Source organism: Hipposideros armiger, unplaced genomic scaffold, assembly GCF_001890085.2.
Source record: "Hipposideros armiger isolate ML-2016 unplaced genomic scaffold, ASM189008v1 scaffold_792, whole genome shotgun sequence".
Classification (NCBI taxonomy): Eukaryota; Metazoa; Chordata; class Mammalia; order Chiroptera; family Hipposideridae; genus Hipposideros; species Hipposideros armiger.
The window spans coordinates 284,003-304,815 of NW_017732142.1; the positions used below are offsets into that span (position 1 = coordinate 284,003).

At 38.1% G+C, this 20,813-nt stretch overlaps 1 protein-coding gene across 1 annotated transcript in view; it reads right to left on the minus strand.

Moving 5' to 3' along the window:
* The window catches only part of PKHD1L1 (PKHD1 like 1), a 143,431-nt gene extending 127,861 nt beyond the window's left edge, over nt 1–15,570 (minus strand). The window contains exons 1-4 of the mRNA XM_019628463.1: nt 15,466–15,570; nt 13,475–13,564; nt 4,045–4,189; nt 2,845–2,953 (exon numbers count right to left, since the gene is read on the minus strand). Coding sequence (XP_019484008.1) covers nt 2,845–2,953; nt 4,045–4,189; nt 13,475–13,564; nt 15,466–15,538 — 417 coding nt within the window. The 5' untranslated portion in view covers nt 15,539–15,570. The remainder of the gene's footprint in view (nt 1–2,844; nt 2,954–4,044; nt 4,190–13,474; nt 13,565–15,465) is intronic.
* Between the last annotated feature and the right edge of the window lie 5,243 nt (nt 15,571–20,813).

Below are 20,813 nucleotides of genomic sequence, written 5' to 3' on the forward strand. Positions count from 1 at the left end.
TGGCTCTCTGGTAAAGACTTTTAGGAATTTGGTGGAATACAGTGAAAGAAAACCTACATTGGGTTAAGCCCAAAAAGAAAAAATCAGCATATTTCAAAAACATAGAAGCAAAACTTGGAAAAAGTCCATCAAAGTGAGCTTTAGTAATCTATTTAGTGATAATTTTCCTAGAATACTGCAGGTATAATTTTTAAGAATTGTGACACCAAATGGGAACTGGAAGAAAGCAGAATTCCAGGGAGGCCACCAATGTGATAGAAACTCTAATATGTACTTTGTGGTAGACAGAATAATGGCCCCACAGAGACGCCCAAGCCCTTAACCTCTGCAACCTGTGAATATGTTAGGTTAACTGGCAGATGGTTACAGATGGAATTAGGGTTGCTTATGAGCTGACCTTAATATAGGGAGATTATTTTGGATTATCTGGGTGGGCCCAAGTAATTACCAGGGTCCTTGCAAGTGGAAGAGAGAGAGAACAGTTCAGAGTAACAGATGTGACAATGGAAGCAAGGTCAGAGTGATGCAATGTGACAAGGACTCAACCTCCACTTCTGGCTTTGAAACCAGAGGACGGGACCATGAGCCAAGGAATGTGGGCAACCTCCAGAAGATGGAAAAGGTAAGGAAGAGACCAAAGAATGAAGATTCCGAACACCTTGATTTTAGCCCATTGAGACCCACATCAGACTTTTCACCTACAGAGCAGAAAAGTAATGAGGTTGTGTTGTAAGCCACTAAGTTTGAGTAGTTACGTACGGCAGCAAATAGAAAACAAATCCATATCTATTAGAGATAGTCGCCTACATATATGTGGCAGGAGGGAATCATGACTAAGAGTTCAGTTTTGGAGTCAGGCTGTCCGAATTCAAATTTGAGCACTGCCACCCCAAGCTACATGACCTTAGGTAGGTATGTAATTTCTCAGTGCCTCAGTTTTATTGTCCATAATATAGAGATAATGATAGTATACAGTTAAAGAATTGTTGTGAGAGTCAAGAGTTAATATTTATAAAATACTTAGTCTGCCACCTGGCACATAGAAAATATCATATTAATTATTGGCTATTATCATTCAGGTAAACATATGCCAAGTTCTTTTCAAAAGGCAAAATAAGAAGTAATTACTGCAAAGGGGAAATACACTATTATGTAAAAAACAAAATTAACACCGAACAGGTGAAAAGCAGAGCTGACGGGCAAAAATAAAGAGTCCTCAGTAACCGAGATATATACAGATCAAATTTCACACTTAAAAAGTAAATACTCTTATAGGAGTCCCTTCCTATCCACAGTTTCAATTCAGTTACCCATGGACAATTCAGGAGACAAACAACTCATAACTTTTAAATTGTGGGCCATTCTAAGTATTGTGATGAAAACTCGAGAGTCCCCCCACCAGTCACTTAGTCACCTCTAGGTTATCAGACTGACTATCTCAGTATCCCTGTCCTTGTGGTCAAGTAACCCTTACTTTACGTAGAAAATGGCACCAAAGTACAAGAGTCATGAAGCTGGCAATTCAGATATGCCAAAGAGAAACCATAAAGTGCATCCTTTACATGAAAGGGTGAAAGTTCTCAATTTAGTAAGGAAAGAAAAAACTCGTAGGCTGAGGCTGCTAAGATCTACAATAAGGACGAATCTTCTATCCATGACATAGTAAAGAAGGAAAAAGAAATTCCTGCTAGGTTTTCTGTCACGCCTCCGACTGCAAAAGTTATGGTCACAGTGTGCTTAGTTAAGATGGAAAAGGCATTAAAAAGGAAACCTGTTCTGTTTTTGATTGACAACAACATGTTGTGCCAAAAAGCATTAGGCCTACACGAAGACTTCAGCAAGGGATCCCCTGAAATGAGTGACATCAAGCCCTTTACTACAAGTAAAGGATGGCACACAGATTCAGGAATAGGATTTGACTAAGAAATACAAAGATTACTGGAGCAGCTGAGTCTGCTGATAAAGAAGCTGTTGTCGCATTTCCAGCAGAGTTGAAGAAGTTGATAAAGGGATGGGTACTATCTGCAGTTTCAGGCATCCACTGGGGTTCTTGGAATGTATCCTGTCCCCCACCCCCATGGATAAGGAGTAATATAGGAGAAAACAAAAAGACCAGAAATAGATCAAGAAGAGTCTATTTGCAGAAAGACAAGGGTGCTACAGAAAACAAAGAAGGGCAGAAACATGGGCAGCATTTTAAGGAATAACTGAAGTTTTTGGAGATAGAGGATTGGTGATGCAGAAAAGGATGAATGGAAACAAAAATAATACAAATAAAACAAGTAGATTCTAAATAATTTATTGTCATTCAGGGACAACCTAAAAGGAAAATGCCCAGCTTTCTACCTATAAAGACAGATATTTTTTAGACTGCCAAGAAAAGAAATAAATTTTGAAATGCAAGGCTATGAATGACTTCAGACTTATTCTTTCACACTTTAAAGTGGTAGAAAAAGAGAAACGCTTAATGGAGAAAGAAAAAAATAGTTAGGTTTCTATTCAAAATGAAGGTGACTCTGATGAAAATAGGAAAAAGAAGAAGTTAAACTAAGAACAGAAATGGAGAAAGATAAAAAATCATGTGAACAAGAAAATAATTTGGAAATATAAAAGTTCAATTAATAAAATTAATTTAAAGAAGGGGGAAACAAATCAGAAATAAGAGGTACTATTATTATGGAAAATAATTAAAACTAGGTGAAATTATGCTTAGCTACATGCTAACATATTTTTAAGTGTGGACATAGATAACAATGTGTAAAATTGAAAAATAAAAACCCAGTTTTACACAAAAGAAAGTGCAAGTCAATTATATACGTAAGTTAAAGACGAGCTCCCACGTACATAGAAGCTGCATGCCCAGCTGTGGATGTGACCTTTGCAGGTATTATTTTCTGTAACAGGAACCCCATCCACACTGACTCTAACAGTGTAGGCATCTTCCGGCATTGCTCTGGAAGGCAAATGAAGAACACGTAAGGAATGCAATAACTCTTTTATTTAATGTACAGTATTAACAAAAAATACTGCCCCAGACTATGTCATTTAAAAAAAAGTGGTGTCTGAAATTCTAACAGAGGTACAGTTAAATTCCATTCTGTAATATGAAAAGATGATCTCCATCCCGAACTCTGTACTGCAACTTCTAACATCATGGACATCAGGCAAATGCTTATTCTAAGTGCATTGGTGTTTATTGAGAAGAAAAATAAATGCAATAACAACAGATGTAATAGTAATCATTTAAAAAAAGTAACATATCACCTTGCTTTGTTTGTAAAAAAGTTTTAGTCAAGTTTCTCTCTAGGTAACAGTTTGCTCTTTTATTTTTTTTATTAAAGTTTATTGGGGTGACAATTGTTAGTAAAGTTATATAAGTTTCAGGTGTACAATTCTGTAATACACCATCTGCCTTTTGCATTGTGTGTTCACCACCCAGAGTCAGTTCTCTTTCCATCACCATATATTTGATCTCTTTTACCCTTTTGCTGCTGTAAAACAGCCAACAAGCCTAATGTAGATAAAATCCTCTGGAATATATGCTACCTGTTTCAATATTGAAAGTTGTAATTTAAAATGATTAATTTTTCCCCCTAAGTTGCTAATAACAAACATTAATTTGGGCTAATAGTAAAGAACTTGAAATGTCACTATAGAAAATGATTATCTTTAATCTTAATGACTATGTCAAGATTTTGAACAAAATTAATCAAACCTGACAGGAAAGAATAATTTTGATATTTTGAGGAGCATCATTATAATTTAATAGTAGCCATTTATCTTCTAAAAGAAATCAATAATGATAATAGTTCTAATAACCTGGGAAAGAATATAAAATATATTTAACTACGCCAATATGTGAAAGGGGCATTACAATAGAATATAATAAAGGTATAAAACAGCTTAAACATCATGAAATAAAAAATAGTTGATAATCAGAAAAATATTGTAATAGCCAGTGATAAAACTATTATAATACTAATATGCATAATTGTAATTCTGATATGATGAAAATTATATTATTAAAGATACTTTAAAACATACCTAGTATAGCATGTAACTTGAGTTGAATGACTTGCGTCTTTTTCTACATCACAAGAAATTGATCGGAAAGAAGAAACTAATTGTACACTGTTTCCCAACTCATCATCATCAGCTCCATAGTTAAACTGGTTTGCTTGAGCAAAACCTGGAAAAAAACACTCATTTAATGGATTCTGTTTTTAGAGATCTAACCATTATCATTCAGTATTGAATTGCTCAATAAATAATAAGAAATAGTACTGAAGTAAGCAGTTAACTTATTTCACATTTATCCCTATGATTGTAATCCTCTTTGGAAATAAAAAAAATTAGATTTTAATTAATTTATTCATAAAAGTAATTACTGAGAACCTATTATTTTTCAGGTGCTGTTAAATGCAGTGGAATCTAACAGGTTATATGCCAGGGGTAGGCATATAACCTGTTTTTATATATTATATATATTTTATTATATATGATATATTTTATATACATAAATATGTATATGGGTGTATGTATGTATGTATATATGTATATGTGTATATATTATATTATTATACATTATATATGTTATATGTTATATATAACATACACACATACAACCAGATGTTATATGCTATATCTGGTGGGGACAACTACTATGAGAAAAGCAGGCGAAGGGGACAGAAAAATTACAAAAAGGAAACACCATAACACTATTTTATCATAAGTTCCCATAACACAAAATCTGAGGTGAGGCCTTGTAAACAGGTAAGTTTATTTGGGTGGTGATCCCTTAGGGACAAAGGAGAGGAAAACCTGAAGAAAGCAAAGCTGGGCACCAGTGAGGACAACTGGAGCGCCATCTTGCTGGTAACTTAAGGAAAATATAGACTGCCTCTCAGAATCAAAGAATCAACGGCAGGAAGCATTTACTCATCAACGCCTGTCCCCATTTGTTGAGGGTTCCCACTGAGGGAAATAACTTTTCCTGTCCTTTCAGGAAGCACATAGGTATATGCTGTATGGGATCCAGTGTTCTAAGAAGTCCCAGTATTAGAGAAATGCTGGGACAGTAGACAAACATGCTGTGGGAACTTGGAGCATGAAGCTGAAAATATAAATTGAGTCAAAGTCCAGCTGCGGCTAGGAGGTGAGAACAAGATGTGAGGCTGAGCATAAAAGGCATGTGACATAGTCCATTCCTTGCACCACATGAAATTCTCATACCTTACATTTTAAGTACAATCCATTATCAAGTCTCCAAGGTGGTGGCCAGCGGAGAGCTCTGCTAAAGGCTTAATACAAGAGGGTTAATGGGACAGGCTCGAGGCCGCACTAATACAACTGGTCCTGAGGCTATAATGAATATATGGCATGTCCCCTCTCTATCACCCACTGCAGATTTCCTTTACCCTTTGGCATCACTTCAGCTAATGCAGTGACAGTACCTTCATCCTAAAGGTCTGAGCCCTTCATTGCCTTGCCCACGTTAGGTTGTGGTTGCCATAATTGCTTATGCACAGTTATCACTGGACATGGAAGCCAAGAGATGCCTCCACAAATATCCTGAATTCCAGGCATACTTCTCCCTATCTGCACTAGGTAAAGCAACTCTACCTCTTCATGATCATCAGAAATGATTATCTCTCTAGCTGTCTACTAATTATGTTTGATGAATTCAAACTGATCAGGTAGTAGTGGTAGTTTTAGTTCAATGGAACCCATGTGGGGACCCTTGGTAGAAGCCTTCTCTAACTGGAAACTCAGACTCCAAATACAGCAGATCCTAACATTGCAAAGAACAGAAATTGAATCTGTATCACTGGGAGTGAAAATGATGGGGTAATGATGGGGGGCATAGCTCTTCGTTTCCAGGCTCAAGTATTTTGATATTAATATCTACTGGGAAAGAGCAGCACGTATCCCACATGATGGAGGACAGCATCCCATCCCACAGGATGTTGTTCCCAGGCTGGGACCTTAGCCAACCCTTCCACAGGCCACTTCATCATTCTACTAGGCCATATGTTTCAGGGTGACACAGGTTTCATGGTCATGTGCCTGTAATCACAAGTTTTTTTACTATAAGATGTGTTCCTCGTTCTGAAGCACTATTTTGTGGACTCTCAAGGCAGTATATCCGGCTCCGTAGGCTCTCAGAAGATGGAGCTGGCAAAGGCACCGTGGAAGAGAAGGCAAGACCCATTATGTGGAGTAGGTACCAGTTCCGGCAGTAATGAATCTCTGCTCTTCCCAGGAGAGAAGGAGAGTGATGCAGGCAACTAGTCACTAAGTGACCGGGTGAACCTCGGGAAGGATGGTCTCTATTGAGAGCTCAGTGTTGGTCTCTGCTACTGGCAGGTCAGGTACTCAGCAACAGCAGTGGGTAGCTTAGCCTTGGTAAAAAGGGGGTCCCTGTTGTTTGCCCATGCACAGTAATCACACCATGACCCCTCAATTCTTGGGCCCATTTCACAAGCACTGAAGTGGCCAAGGAGAGACGCTCCCGGATCCAGTCCACCTGGTTTTTTGTTTCCCCTGTGGGCATGCATTTTTGGGGGAATTAACTTGAGACATATAGATAGCTCTGCATGCTCTATGCTCTCTACCATGAGTTCATTCCTGTGTCTCTTTTCAAGACTTCCTTGTTTCTGACCTTCCAATCCTGCTCCTGGGACACAGGAGGCATGTGACATACATGATCAAGGAAGGTTTTCAGAAGGAGTAAGCCATGATAATAGCGATGGCAGGTACATATTAGATAGAAGGAACAGGATGTTCCAAGGCCCTGTGATAGGAACACGTTTGTAGATTCAAGAATTAGCAAGTTAGGTTGGAGAAATATGAGTGAGGAGAAGGATAGGAGATGAGAAAATTTGGGCATTTGGATTATTTTTATGAGTGGGTAACCACCGGAGGCTTTGAAACAGATGGGAGGCTTGAGTTTACACTTCCCAAGCATCACTAGCTGCTGTTCTGAGAATATAGACTTGCGGCAGGAGTAGTGGTGCTGTATCAATGAGCAATGGATAAAGGACTGTCTGCCATGGGCTCAAGAGAAGATGGAGGATGAGAAGTAAAGAGAATAAATATTGTTAACCATTTGGGGGAATTTTACTGTAAAGCAGAGCAGAGCAATCAGGTGGGAGCTGAAGGGCGGGGGGTGTTGAGCAAGACGAGAAGGTTGATGACACGCTTTTGCTTTTCTCAGGTGGGTGATATAACACTTTGTTTGCATGTTGATGGGTGTGACCCAATAGAAACAGAGAAATGGGTGATGGGAAACACAGCAGAAAATTATTTTAATCTTACTATAAATATATGAACATTCAAAACTAGATTTGGAAGTAAACATGGATTAAGTATTTATGTCACAAAGTATTTTATATTGTTGAAACAACATTCAATTTTGACATAAACCTAAGACATGAAACCTATGAAAGAAATTAAATGGTAGTATTCTATTGATTAAACACTATAATTAAATATTCTTTAAATCAAACTGTTTAAAAGACACTTAATACCATTCAAGTATGCAGAATGAATCTATGTTGTCTGGGTCATAGTATTTTTTGGAACAAAGTTAAGTTAGTAAATAAACAGTTTTTGCCCAGATTACTTCAAAATCTAAAATTCCTAAATTCCGAGTTCTAAAAATATGTGTCTTTAAAATATTACTTTTCTCTGAATATCACAAGTATTTAACATTAAAACACCAATATAGCCAAATTGATGGCTAATGATAGTTTTGAAATTATGAAAAATTTTCCTTTAATGTAAATATATAAACTCTTTAAATTTCAGAACTTAATTACCTATAGATCATATCATTCCCCAGTACAGTAATAAACAAAATCAGTATAAAAAGAAAGAAAAAAAAATAAACCATAAACCCAGAGATGTGGATTTAACTCTTTAAACCTTATGTGTTTATAACACTAATGTTAAAAATAAATAAATAATTGGTATTTATCTTAAATTGTCAATTTTCAAGTATGTTTCAACAAAACAATCACTACTACAATATGTGCTCATACTAAATAACCTTTAATAGTTGAAGTGGCTGAATTGGGGCTGCCAGATGTCTGCTGTGACTGCTTTTTAAATTACTGAACATTTTTAGTGTTCTACAAAGGACTGTTAGAAAACATGAATAGTTCCTGGTTTAGTGTCGGACTGCAAGGAGGTCCTCACTGTGCCAGACGTTCCTCAAGTACCAAAGTCCCTAAACTCCAGCTCCGGTAAAGCTACATGTTAGGGGACAGTGCTGTCCAAGGAAAGGGCATTGGGACCCTGACATTCTAGGTTGGAATCCCAGCCCCAGCGTTTCCATGCAGTATGACTCTAGGCATTAGAGTTTTACATATAAACTCTCTCAGTCTTCGTCTCCTCATTAGAAAACCGACCATAATAATCTACTTATTGGACTGTTAGGAAGACTAAATGAGGACTTACATATATATTGCCTAACACGGTGCCTGGCTCATATGTTAAGAGCTCAGTTGATATCTGCTTTTACTATTAATCAAACAAAAAAACTTGAGTTTTAGGTTCAGTATTAATATCCCTTTTAAAAAATAGAACTAATAGTGGATGGCAAGGATTCGGACCCTGGTTGTAGATGCCAAGCAGACATATGTCTGATATTCAGAGGACAAAAGTATTTTAAAATGCACATTACAACGTAACTTCCTCCACACCCTATATTCTTAGCTCCTCTCCTATCCTTTACATGCAGAAAAAGTAAGCAGAAACTCAACAAAGGTTGGGATTTTAATAAACACCGTTTTCTTCTTCTAAGCTTAAATGTTTACCAAACAGGACTCATCCGGCATAGACTAAGGTACAAATATAAGCATCAATTTAACATGTGAAAGATATTTGCATTGAATTTGCAGTTTTGAATCTAGAAAGGCAGTTACTGCTAAAGTGGAACTGTTAGAAGACATGTGAAAAAACAGAAAAGCAAGCTATTTGTAAACCAACATGTTCCTTTGGCCAGTTTCTGCTTATCTTTAGAGTTCACAGTGAGTTTGTAACACACAGAAGGGCTGCTGGCAACTAACTAAAGTTTGGAAAGTTTTACTTGTTGTGTGCTCAGGATGTGATAATATGTATCACTTTCCTGTTAAGTACATGTCACATCCAGATATGGTAATGCAATGTGTTTCAGCATTCCTAAGACAAACACAATTCTAAAAAAATAATACCAACAAAAGATGATGTTTTTAGCTTAGGAGGTGGTTTAATGTCATACTCATATGTACATACATATGAATATATATAGACACATGCATGCGTGCATGCATACACATACACATAGACACATATATATTTCCTAGGAATAAAACCTATGGGAAAATATAAACCAAATCAATAAGATTTGTATATTTTCATTATATACTATGCTTTAAAAAACAAGCATAGAAATATTTCTAATTCTTTAGCTAATTCCAAAGAGTTAAAAAACACACAACGGAATTGCCTTTTAAGAGAATTTTATTTTAAAAGTATAATTTTTACAAAATTCAAGGGAATCACCTTTAAAAAGCGTAATGACAGTATAAATCTAAATACATAATTGGGCATAACAAAGATAACTCTGGAAGTATTCCAAAGCACAAAGATTACAGGAAGCATTGGGTGTACCCTGGAAACAGAAAAGGTTGAGAATTCAGATGGAAATTCCTGACATGACGATGTTTTTCTTCTTTTGCAGAAAAACTGGAGACAAGAGTTGCCAGGCCCGAAAAGCAGGGCCTCCTGAAAGCAGCCTGTGCTGCTGTCATGGAAGATGACAGCTGCCATGTACAATGCAGCCTGTTTTGGTTCCTCTACTTAAAAAAAAAGCAGGGTTGAGAGTGTATAAACTTACTTAAAAGTTGGAACATTAAAAAAAAATGGAAAGGAAAGGTATAGTGAGATGGCAGAAACTCCTAAAAAATGAAACTAAACTTGCAACATAAATGCAAACGAATAATAAAAATAAAATAGCTATAGTTTATGGAGCATACACTATTTATGGGTATCTTAGATACATCATCCATTTCAATATTCACAGTAGCCCTAGCAGGTAAGAATTACTATCCCATTTTACTGATGAGGAAGCTCAGGCTTAGAGCAGTAACTTCCTCCAGTTACATAGTGTGAAGTGGCAAAGATGGACTTGAAAGCCAGTCAGACCAGACCCAAAGACAAATGCTTTCCATAATATTATAAAAACTGTGTGATTTGACACTTCAGATGATCAAAAATATATGTACCAGCCACTGTAATATGAAAATACATAGAAAAAAGAGCCAAACGTAAAATGTTACTCCTTACATCTTACTGATTTTTTTTAATAAAGGGAAATAAGATAAATATCAAGGAAGTCAATTGAGAGATACAAGGTATCAATATAATGTAATAAAACCAATAAAATTACAAACACTCTAGAACTTATAAAAATGTTAACACTCTTCATCAAATTAGTCATCTTAGAAGGAAATACAGGTATTTCTAAGATGCTGCCATTTCACAAAACACTTTACTTGGGCTTCATAATTGTAAAATTATATATCTTTGGCTCCTGAAGCATAGTCTTTTGAAAAAAGTAATGCGGTAGCAAATTTTTGCTTGTAAAGGTCAATATTATATGTGGAAATAGCCAAAAGTCATTTGGATACACCAAAATCTTAAAGTAGATCTTTTTAGAGTGTGAAATTTCAAAGAACTCACTTTTTAAGTCAAATATTTCTATAATAGTTTACTTTTCCATCATGACTTTTACAAAAATAAAACATGTTAAAAGTCATAAGGGGGCCAGCTGAGTGACTCAGTTGGTTAAGAGCACAAGCCCTGAGCAACAGGGTTGCTGGTTCGATTCCCTCATGGGCCAGTGAGCTGCGCCCAAGCTGAGCTGCCACTGAGCTGCCAACTGGTGGCAGAATGGTGAGAACACATGCTCCTAACAAGGTTGCCATTTCAATTCTCGCATGGGATGGTGGCTATGCCCACCTGAAACTAAGATAGAACACAGCACCTTGATCTGAGCTGCCCTGAGCTGCCAATGGGCAGCCAGATGGCGACTGGACTTGGAGCTGAGCTAGCTGCGCCCTCCACAACTAAGATTCAAGGACAACAACTTGGCTGTTCCCCCTCCCCAATCCCCCAATAAAATCTTTTTAAAAAAAAGTCATACGGGACCAACATTTAAGTAATCATCCAGAATTTATAATGTCATTTAGAAAGTGTTCTTGTGTGATTAGTAACTTGGGTCTGCATGCAATTCTAAACATAGAGTATCAGCTAGCGATAGCACTGATGGACTATATGAATGTAATCCTTCCAAATAAACTTTGTGCAAGTACCACATTCTTGTAGCTATAGGAGCTCTGGTGTGTTTTGCAAATTCATTTTCACTGTTTTTATATGTATTCTGTATATATGATGGGGTCCCCCAAACCTACATAAAACAGTGTTTAGACTCAGCCTGAGAAAGACATGCTAACACATTTTTAGTCACCTACAGAGTGCGGTTAAAGCAGGGAGAGGGGAGACAGGTGGAGGGGGTAGGGATTCAGGTATCTGCAATTAAATAGGATTTAACTATTCTGTAATTCTCTGCCAAAAGCACCTATAAATTGAGGCTGATGGTAAAACTAGAGATTCACCATGATACTTCTTGCTTCCTAAGTAAAGAGTATTACTCCTGAGCCTACTTTCCTTTAGAAAGCACACAAAAGAGCAAAGGTGATAAATTAACAAGGATGTTCTTGCAAACTGCCTTAAGAATAGTGTTTTGTTTTGTTTTTTTCCTATTTCTAACTAGGGATGATCTGGATCTATGTACTTAATCTCAAGCCATGGTTCCTACATCAGAAAAAGTTCAGATCTCAAGGCAGAAGGAAACAGCCAGGTGGTTTTATTATTTTGGGTATTTTGTTTTGTTTTGTTTTAAGCTGGGCACTTCTTTCATGGCATGTACATCTCTGTTAAAAACCTAATAGCTTTCGGGCTGGCCGAGTGGCGTGATGGTTAAGAACTGGCTTGGGACGCCAGAGGACCCCGGTTCGGATCCCACATGTGAGGGCCAGTGACACTGCCCTCTACAGCTAAGATGCTGAACAACAGCTCAACCTGGAGCTGGGCTGCTGTGAGTCACCGGCGACGGCGTAGGCTGCAGCCCCTGCTGCAGTGGGTTGCCATGGACTACCGTGTGTAGCCAGCAGCCAGCGTGAGCGGCCAGCAACCGCAGTGAGCGGCCTCCAGAAGCTGGCGACCGATCTGCCTCGCCCGGGAAGAGCGCAATGATGGTGCCAACTTGGGCCAATGAAGCAAAGTCCTCCACAACTAGACTGAAGAACAAAACGACAGCAACTTGTCTGTTCCCCTTCCCCCAACTCCCCAGCGCTGTTCCCATCCCCCCAATTCCCCAATAAAAATCTTTTAAAAAACCACAAAAAAACCTAATAGCTTTCAAGTACCTTATTTTAACAGTAATTTACAATATAAAGGAACTATGGATAAAGACATTTTAAAACATAGTCTTTAACAAATACACTGTCTCCAGGTGTTTAACTCTAAAAAACAACACTTCAATCCAAACCATATGTTTTAATGTAGAGACATAAACCATTCTAAGTATACCATTGAGAGATTGAATTCTGCAGAAATAGTACTTAGAAGCGTTGAAAGACATTTCAGTAATATATAACAGAAGTAAATATCTTGCTTGGTCAATTCTCCGACTCCTAAAACTTCTCATTTCTATTCTTATTATGGACTAAATAATAGCTTTTGTTAATATTCTTTTTAAATGTTTCTTTCGTCTCCTTCAAAAATTGTAAGTACCTGAATACTACAATCATTTAGATTGCAAAAGCCTCATGGCTAAAAGAACCACATATCTCTAGTTAATTGTGGGAACAGTTGCTCATTAAATGTATTCACTGATTGCCTACTATGTTTTCATTCCAAGGCCAGGCAAGAAGAAAGAGTCATACATAACCAATGTTTTGATGAAGTCTTTGATAAGGATTGGGTGGCAGAAAGAGCCCAAAGTTTTACTGTCAAAGGTCTTTCTCCTTTCATTACCATTCTATTTCCTATCATCCTCTCTTACAAACATTCTACCCCCAAGCTCCCAAAATGCTTTATTTGATATAAAAATAAATTAAATATTATTAGACCCATGAAGAACAAAACAAATAATTGCAGAGTCTAGTTAAAGGTGTTTCTTTCAGTTCAGTCATTAAAATCCAGATCTAGGAGTTAAGCAAGTAATTATAACACACATTCAGATGATCATGTGGATAGAGACTTTTGGCGATTTCATCAGCTGTCACAGGGGATAGAGTTTTACTTCTCTGGCCAAGTGGAGACATAACTCCAGTGATTTTTTGTTGTTGTTAAACCATAAGTCTCTAAATGTGAAAACGTCTTTAAAATACCTCAACCTTTGTAAGAAAGAAAAAGGCAACCATACCTTCTCCTTTGATAGTCAGTCTCGTTGCTCCATTGATGCTGCCATATTTAGGTATGATTTCTGTGACTTTAGGAATTATTTTAGAGCCATCTGAAAGATATCAAAGTATAGTACAGGTAAAATCATCAAGTACTTCATTTCAAGCATCAAATTTCATACCACATATTACAAAGTTGTTAGAAAAATATTGTGAAGATTATAGCACTGAAAGTAAACATACCAATGTTTTATGTTTGGCTCTATTGCTCACCAACGACTTGACAGGGAGTTAAGTCACTAGCATAGTTAATACTCACGGGCTTTATGCAAAGCATTATCTTTAGGTGCTACAAAGAGCAGGAATAATACATGATCATGTTCATAATTTTTACCTATCATATTATCGAACATTTATTAAGCCCTTAAATTCATGGAGTGCTCTTTTAACTGCAGTTCCATAACTACAGTTAGCAGCCCGGGCAGCAGCAGACAGGGCTGGAGAAACAGCTTTGTGGAGAAATAGGTCATTATACAAGCACATAGGGACTGCAAGGCTAGTAGACTTTTGAAAGACTGGTCCAGGTACAAAGAGGAGTGTTGTGTTCTAAGAAGAACTTGCTTTCTGTAACAGAGTAAGACTTCAGGAAAGATGATTTCTGGGATCTTGCTAGTCTCCTGATGCTAGTGAGTTCTAAATCAAAGGTCACTGGTTCATTTCGACAAATGGTGTTAGGTTCCTGAGGATATAAAAATGTATAACAGTTCCAACTTTCCAGGAGTTTAGCTTAGACAATGCAGAGTGACCGAAGAAAGCACAGGGGCCATGGGTGACTCAGAAGGGACATTTCATCCATAACTCTTGGGTCATACCAGTGTATTGAAAGAAGCGGTGTCCCTGCTGCATCTTGGAAGGCAAATATGAATTAGCTAAACTGGACCAATTATGGGAAAGACAAGAGTTGTAGACAGGGCGGGGGGAGTGTCTGCAAGCACAGGGATGAGTGAGTGGCCTCTTAGGAGAACTGTAAGCAATGCTTTAAAACAACTCAAAGATTGATACACAATGGCCAGTAGGGTTTATTTGCTGCTTAAATTGTACAGATCTGGTAATTATTCAATCCAGTTACAAATTCTCAAGAGCAGGTGGAAAAACTTAAGTGGGGGGCACAAAGAAAAGCCGGAGAAATCACCAATTCTTTGACATGGAATTATGAGAAAGATGAAAGGAATTATGAGAAAGATGAAAGGAACTATGATGACATCGTTCATTCCTGCCTGAGAAAAGGTGGGTAGCTACTCCACCTATAACAGCAAAAGCTCTCCAACATAAAGAAGACTACTCCCTCCCCCGGGGCCCAATACCTCTGTGCTTCAGGCCTGTCTTTGCCAAGAGCGCCAAGGCTGTTCCTGCTTCAGGCACCTTTATAACATCCAGCAGCCCACAGCCAAGAGGAGGAAACTCCAGCTGGGTCCTATCTCCAAGATTGTGCTGCTCCTCACCTATCTCAGGTTCATCCTCCTGTTATCTCCACAGACAACTCCAATTTCTTATCTTATCAGTTTCTTCCCAGCCCTCTCCTGGGTATTACTTTGAAAGCACAGGGCAGCTGGCCTTGGAAGTGACTGACACCCGCCACAAAGACCCATTTCTCCTACTGGGAGACCTTTCTTCAGTGGGGCAAAGGGACCCAAGAAGAGGGAGGAAGAGGAGGGGCTGGGCTTGCGTTTCCCACCCCCACACTCCCCAAGACACACACCCCAGGCCAAACAAATCAAGTTTTAGTCTTTTTTTTCAGCAGTCGCTTGGGGGAGAGGAGGTGAGATTCCATAACCCCTGTCTCTACCTTCCAGGTCCCTAGATTCTAGCCTCACCATACAGCAGCACCCACATCTTTGGCCCAGGGCTGGTGCCAGGTGGTCCTGCCTCTCCCAGGACCCCAGGAGCAGGGACTGTGTCTATATAGACTTCTCCTGCGTGCCTCCCTGCCTCCCTGCCTCCCCGAATGGGTTACCTGTGCGGGGTTCCGCGGCACACAGGAGCAGCCCCCAGAGGCTGCAGATCCCCAAGAGCCACAAGTGTCCCATCGCGACTCGAGCTCCGCAGAGTCCAGCCCGCTGCTCGCCCGCAGCCGCAGCCAGCGCCTGCGATCGGATGCCGGACCTCCACCCGCTGGCGCGCCGGGTTCGTCCCACGCGCGCGAGGCCGCCCCGCCCCCCTGCTATCGGGCGGCACTCTGGGATTTGCACACAGATCGTGTCACACCCCTTCACTGGAGAAACGAACCGGTCTGGAGCCAGTTTGCATTTATCAAACCTCCACACTCAGACCTGGATTCCAACTTTCCAAGGCTGTCCGCACAGGTGTAAGGGTCCATTCCACTCCTTCGGGCAAGAGAGATCAATGGACAAGTTTTCCGTCAATCCCGCTTTTTTTCCCATTTCCTTTTTTTAAAAAAATTTCTTTTTCTTTTAAGTCTGGACCTGCATATTTTCATTGCCCCTCTGACATGGTTATTAATCATCTCCAGTTGGGCCTAAAAGTCCACTTAATACACAAACTTCACACGTTTTTTCCCCATCATATTCAAATAAGTTCATTCTATTCTTTTGACAATCAAATGAGTCGTTACTGATCTCTCAGCATGTCCCAAACATCATACCTACTGCTTCAGACTTCAACTCACAATGATCTCCAGCGACTATTATTATTACTATTGTTATTGCTATTATTATCTCCATTGAGGCACAGAAGGTTTAGTAACTTTCCCAAGGCCATACCTCTAAGTGTGGAGTGAGGGCTCAAGCCGAGTGAGTCCAGAGTCGGTACTCTCATCCCCTCCACTGCCTGCAATTGAACAGACTTCTAGTGAGGGTTTGCAAAGTTTAGGACATATTCTACTTACACTAAAAATGTATTCATTGTTTATCTGGAATTCCAATTTAGCTCAGCATCCTGTATTTTTATATATTAAATCTGACAACTCGAGCCGGGAAGTAAGCCGGAAGAAATGAAGAGAGAACTCCAAAATAAGTAAATAAAATTAGGTCCTTACATTTTAATAAAATTGGGAGTTTATCGCTGTCTCATTGGGGTTAAGAAAATAATTTTGTTAGATTTGGTTGATCATATTCCTCTAATAACTTTTTACAAACTGACTTCCAGCATCACCACTCCACTGAAAACAGTGCCTGCAAGGGTACCACTTGACGTTGCTTCCTTCCCTTGCAACTCTCTGTAGCACGTGACACTGGTAACTTCTTTCTTGAAATTCCATTCCTCTGAACGGTCTTGGGTTTCTTCCTACCTCTCCAATCACTTCTATCTCATATTTTTCTCTTCCATCTCTTCCTGAAAATTGGCATTCCTTGCAGGTTCTATTCACTCCTCTATCTGGAAGCAAGCCAATTAGAAGAAAATCAGCCAGTTGAATACCAATTTGTCAATTATGTGTCAAATTTACTAAATGTAAAGACTGTAATGTTGTATAACAATATTTAGCAATGTTACCAATAATTTACCAAGAATAATTTATCAAGTATCAACAGAAATAATAACTTTTGCTTATTTGCTATGACATGTGTAAAGTGTATATTTCAATGTCAATAATCAAAGTAAAATTTAATGTGGGAAATTTTATGTGGAACTGTTGGGCTAATTTTAATTTAAAGCTGATGCTTTCCAATTAAGATTAGATTAAGTTAACCTAAATTAAATTTTGGATGATTTTACTAAAAAGTAATTTAAATGCAATTTAATACAAAATTCTGATTTTTTTCAGATTCTTTTGAATTTATAAATTAAAATGGAGTGTGAAGAATAGGCTAAATGATACTAGAAAGAATATTAAAAGTGCTCCAGTGTAAAAAAGTAGAAAATGTCATTCAAAAGCATTATGAAAGAAAGGAGAAGAAGGTGAAACATCTTGTTCCATATCATACACTCAAGTTTGCTTTCTAATGAGAAACCATTGAGATAACAAGACTTTCCTGTTGAAAAAAAAACCCATATTGCTTATAACACAGAGGAAACTGTTCTAAGTTTTGGATATATCAATAAAGTGATTGGGAACCTTTTTATGTTGATTTCTGTTTTTATGTTGATTTTGCCAAATTTTTAAGGTTCTTTCACCACATTCACAGTGTCTCAACCAGCAAATAACATACAATATTTAATATATAATGCGGTTACTCCTATTGTGTCCTATTTCACCTTTGTATTTAACTTGTGCTAATCACATGATCCATTATAATAGTCCCTTCCAGATATCTTTACTTTCTCTATACATAGTCTTCTTATAACAAGTTAACTATATATGCAAGTATGTATAAGAATATATGTGTACATACACATAAATACACACACATATACATACATAAATGTATATATGTACATAATATGCATACATATATAATATGTGCTACTTAATATTAAAAATGTGTGTATCATTTTTCTATATACTTCATTATTAGTAGCCAATATCAAACAATCCTATAAACTTCTAAATATTTCTGTTATATTACAGTAAGTCCCTGACTTACAAACATTCGAGTTGTAAACTTTCACAGATATGAACTGACCTTCCATTGCGAACATTCGTAGATGCGAACAAATTGCGGAAGTAGCGCACGTGTCTGCCGGACATTGTCCCAGTTGTGCTGCTGTGTGCTTACTGTACAGTGAGATAGTGTACAGTAGTACAGTGCTCAATCAGAGCGCAGGATGTCCGGAAGCAAGAGGAAAAGCAGTGGTGATGTGGAGGGGACTGTTAGGAAGTGCAAAGACTCACTTTGTCGGACTTACAAATGAATCTGACTTAAGAATGTTCTCCTGGAACAGAACTCATTGGTAAGTCGGGGACTTACTGTATAGTCATTTAATTTGGCAAATTTGGCAAATTGATCATTTGGCTAATTATCTTCAGGAAAGTTGATATTTCAGCAAATTAGCTCACTTTCCTGTCTTATAATACCTAAATTTCTTATAGAGCCAAAACTATAATTTGCATATGTAGATTTTCACTCAACTCTCTAAATAGTGCTTATTTATACAATGTATCAATTTTCTGAAAGAGATCACACCAGTGAGATATTTAATCTTGAATTGTTAACATAAATGTATGGGACAATGTAACAATAAGTAATTATAACTAGATGGAAATTTATATAACCAAAAGGTCAACTTGGAACCAGAAAAAGGGGTTATGTAATTTATATAACTAACGATTTAAAGTGTAATCACCTTTAGAATCTTTAAACCTTTGCAATTCATACCCATCATGGAACACGGACATGGGGAAACATGAAAGGAGAATCCTGATCACTAAACCCCGTGCTTCCTCTGTAAATTTTTTAAAAATTTAGCTCTAACAAAACCTTCCCTGTAGGGCCACCAGCATCATGGGCATGTGACCTGTGCAGTCTCCTAGGATCCCATGCTTTTCTTAATGCTCTCCTGTGACCATTTTGAAATCCTTCATACTTTTTGCATGAGTGAATCCCTGTTTTCATTTTGCTCTGGTTCTCACAATTATGTAGCTGGTTCTTCCTGCCTCTCTGATGAAAAAACAGATTGTAAACTAGTTGATCCCTTGATTTAAAAGCAATAGGAAAGTGATACGGAGTTAGTAGGATCCCTTCAGGGCCTTTTGGCTAAGATCAAGTGTAGTGATAAGGCCTTAGTAGGAACTCTTGCAGCCTAGAAAGAATAAGGAACTCACTTAACTGGGAAAATGAGCTGCGTGCTAGAGCCTGATTTTGAATCTAGACCTTAATTGTGAGAGAGATGGTGAGCAAAACGAGGTACCTACGCAACAAGTCTGCCTTCATCAAATATTTAGTATCTTAGGCATTAAGAATATGGCCGTAATTTTTTTTATAATCCCTATCCTCATGGAACTTACATTCTTAGGGAAGATAGACAATATACAAGATAAATGAGTAAACTATCTAGTACGTCAGAAAGTAATCCATGCTAGAAAGAGAAAAATAAATCAGGGAAGAAGAGTGTGTGTGTGTGTGTGTGTGTGTGTGTGTGTGTGTGTGTGTGTGTGTGTGTGTGTGGAGTGTGATGACATTTTTGATGGGATGACCAGAAAGCTGTCCTGGAGCGGTGAATTTTGAGTAAAGGTCTGAGGGTCTGAAATGAGTCTTTAGAAGCACACTCTGGGCACCTGGAAAAATGAGTGCCAATGCCACAAGGAGGGAGTGTGCCAGGTGTGTAACGAGCAGAGGAGCCACCGTGGCCCCAGTGAAGGGTACAAAACAGGGTGGTAGAAGATACCAAGTCAGAGAAGTAATGGGAGGAGGGAAAGATCACAGAGGAGCATAGATTTGGCTCTGAGGGAGGTGGGATTCCAATGCAGAATACTGAGCTGAAATGTGACACGATCCAAACTATGTTTTCAGAGAAATACCCAGCTGCTGTTTTATTGCCCTGAATATGTGACTGAGCGCAGTTAAGGCCTCTATAGAAACTTTGAAGATTCTTCTAGGTGGGTGTGGAAATCTTGCAATCAGTCGAGATGGGCCTCATGTGTAACTTCCCGTGTTTATTAAACCTGCCACCTTGCCCCCTGGCTATGGGGAGCCTGTTTCAGGTTTCACCTGGGAAACTCCCAAGGTTGTGAACCAACAGATGATCTAGGAGAGGTTCTCAGGTCAAATGTTTTTGATACATTGTAGAACTATCAAAATATTTTAACATTTTGAAACAAGCAGTGGAGGAATTGACAACCTCACCATCCCCCTTGAGTATGTGCCTGGAAGAAGAATTCCTATTTTGTGAGTTTCTTTCGGAAACTTCTTGACATATTGGAAATGATGACGAGTTGTCTATTGCTCTGTTTTTTTTAAATTATTTTTCCAAATAAAACTTTAATTGGAAAAAAAAGCATTACACTCTTTACATGATTGGTCCCAGCAATTCCTGGTAATATATCTGGTATTGCTACTTCAACAGGAAAGGAAGCACCTCATGATATTATCACTTTTTGGTTTTTTTTACACAGACATGCACTAGGAATTAATACTGTTTTTACAATCCTGGAAGAAGCTTTGCTAACAACCATAAAAATTATCAGTATTATCCTCTGATAATTCTTCTGAATCATTGCATTTAAACAATTATCAAGAAAGAGGACAAGAATATGACATACATCTTAATCAAATAGCTTACTGGTTTTCCCAGAGAATAAGACTTAAGTGCTTGTTTGAATTAAGGCAGTTGCTTCAATTTTTCTGAAACAAAAGAAATTCCAAATTTGGAACATCTTGAATTAAAATGGTAAAATATATATACCAAGGGGTGCCAAAAATATGTATACACATTTTAAGAGATGTTATCTTAAAATGTGTATACATT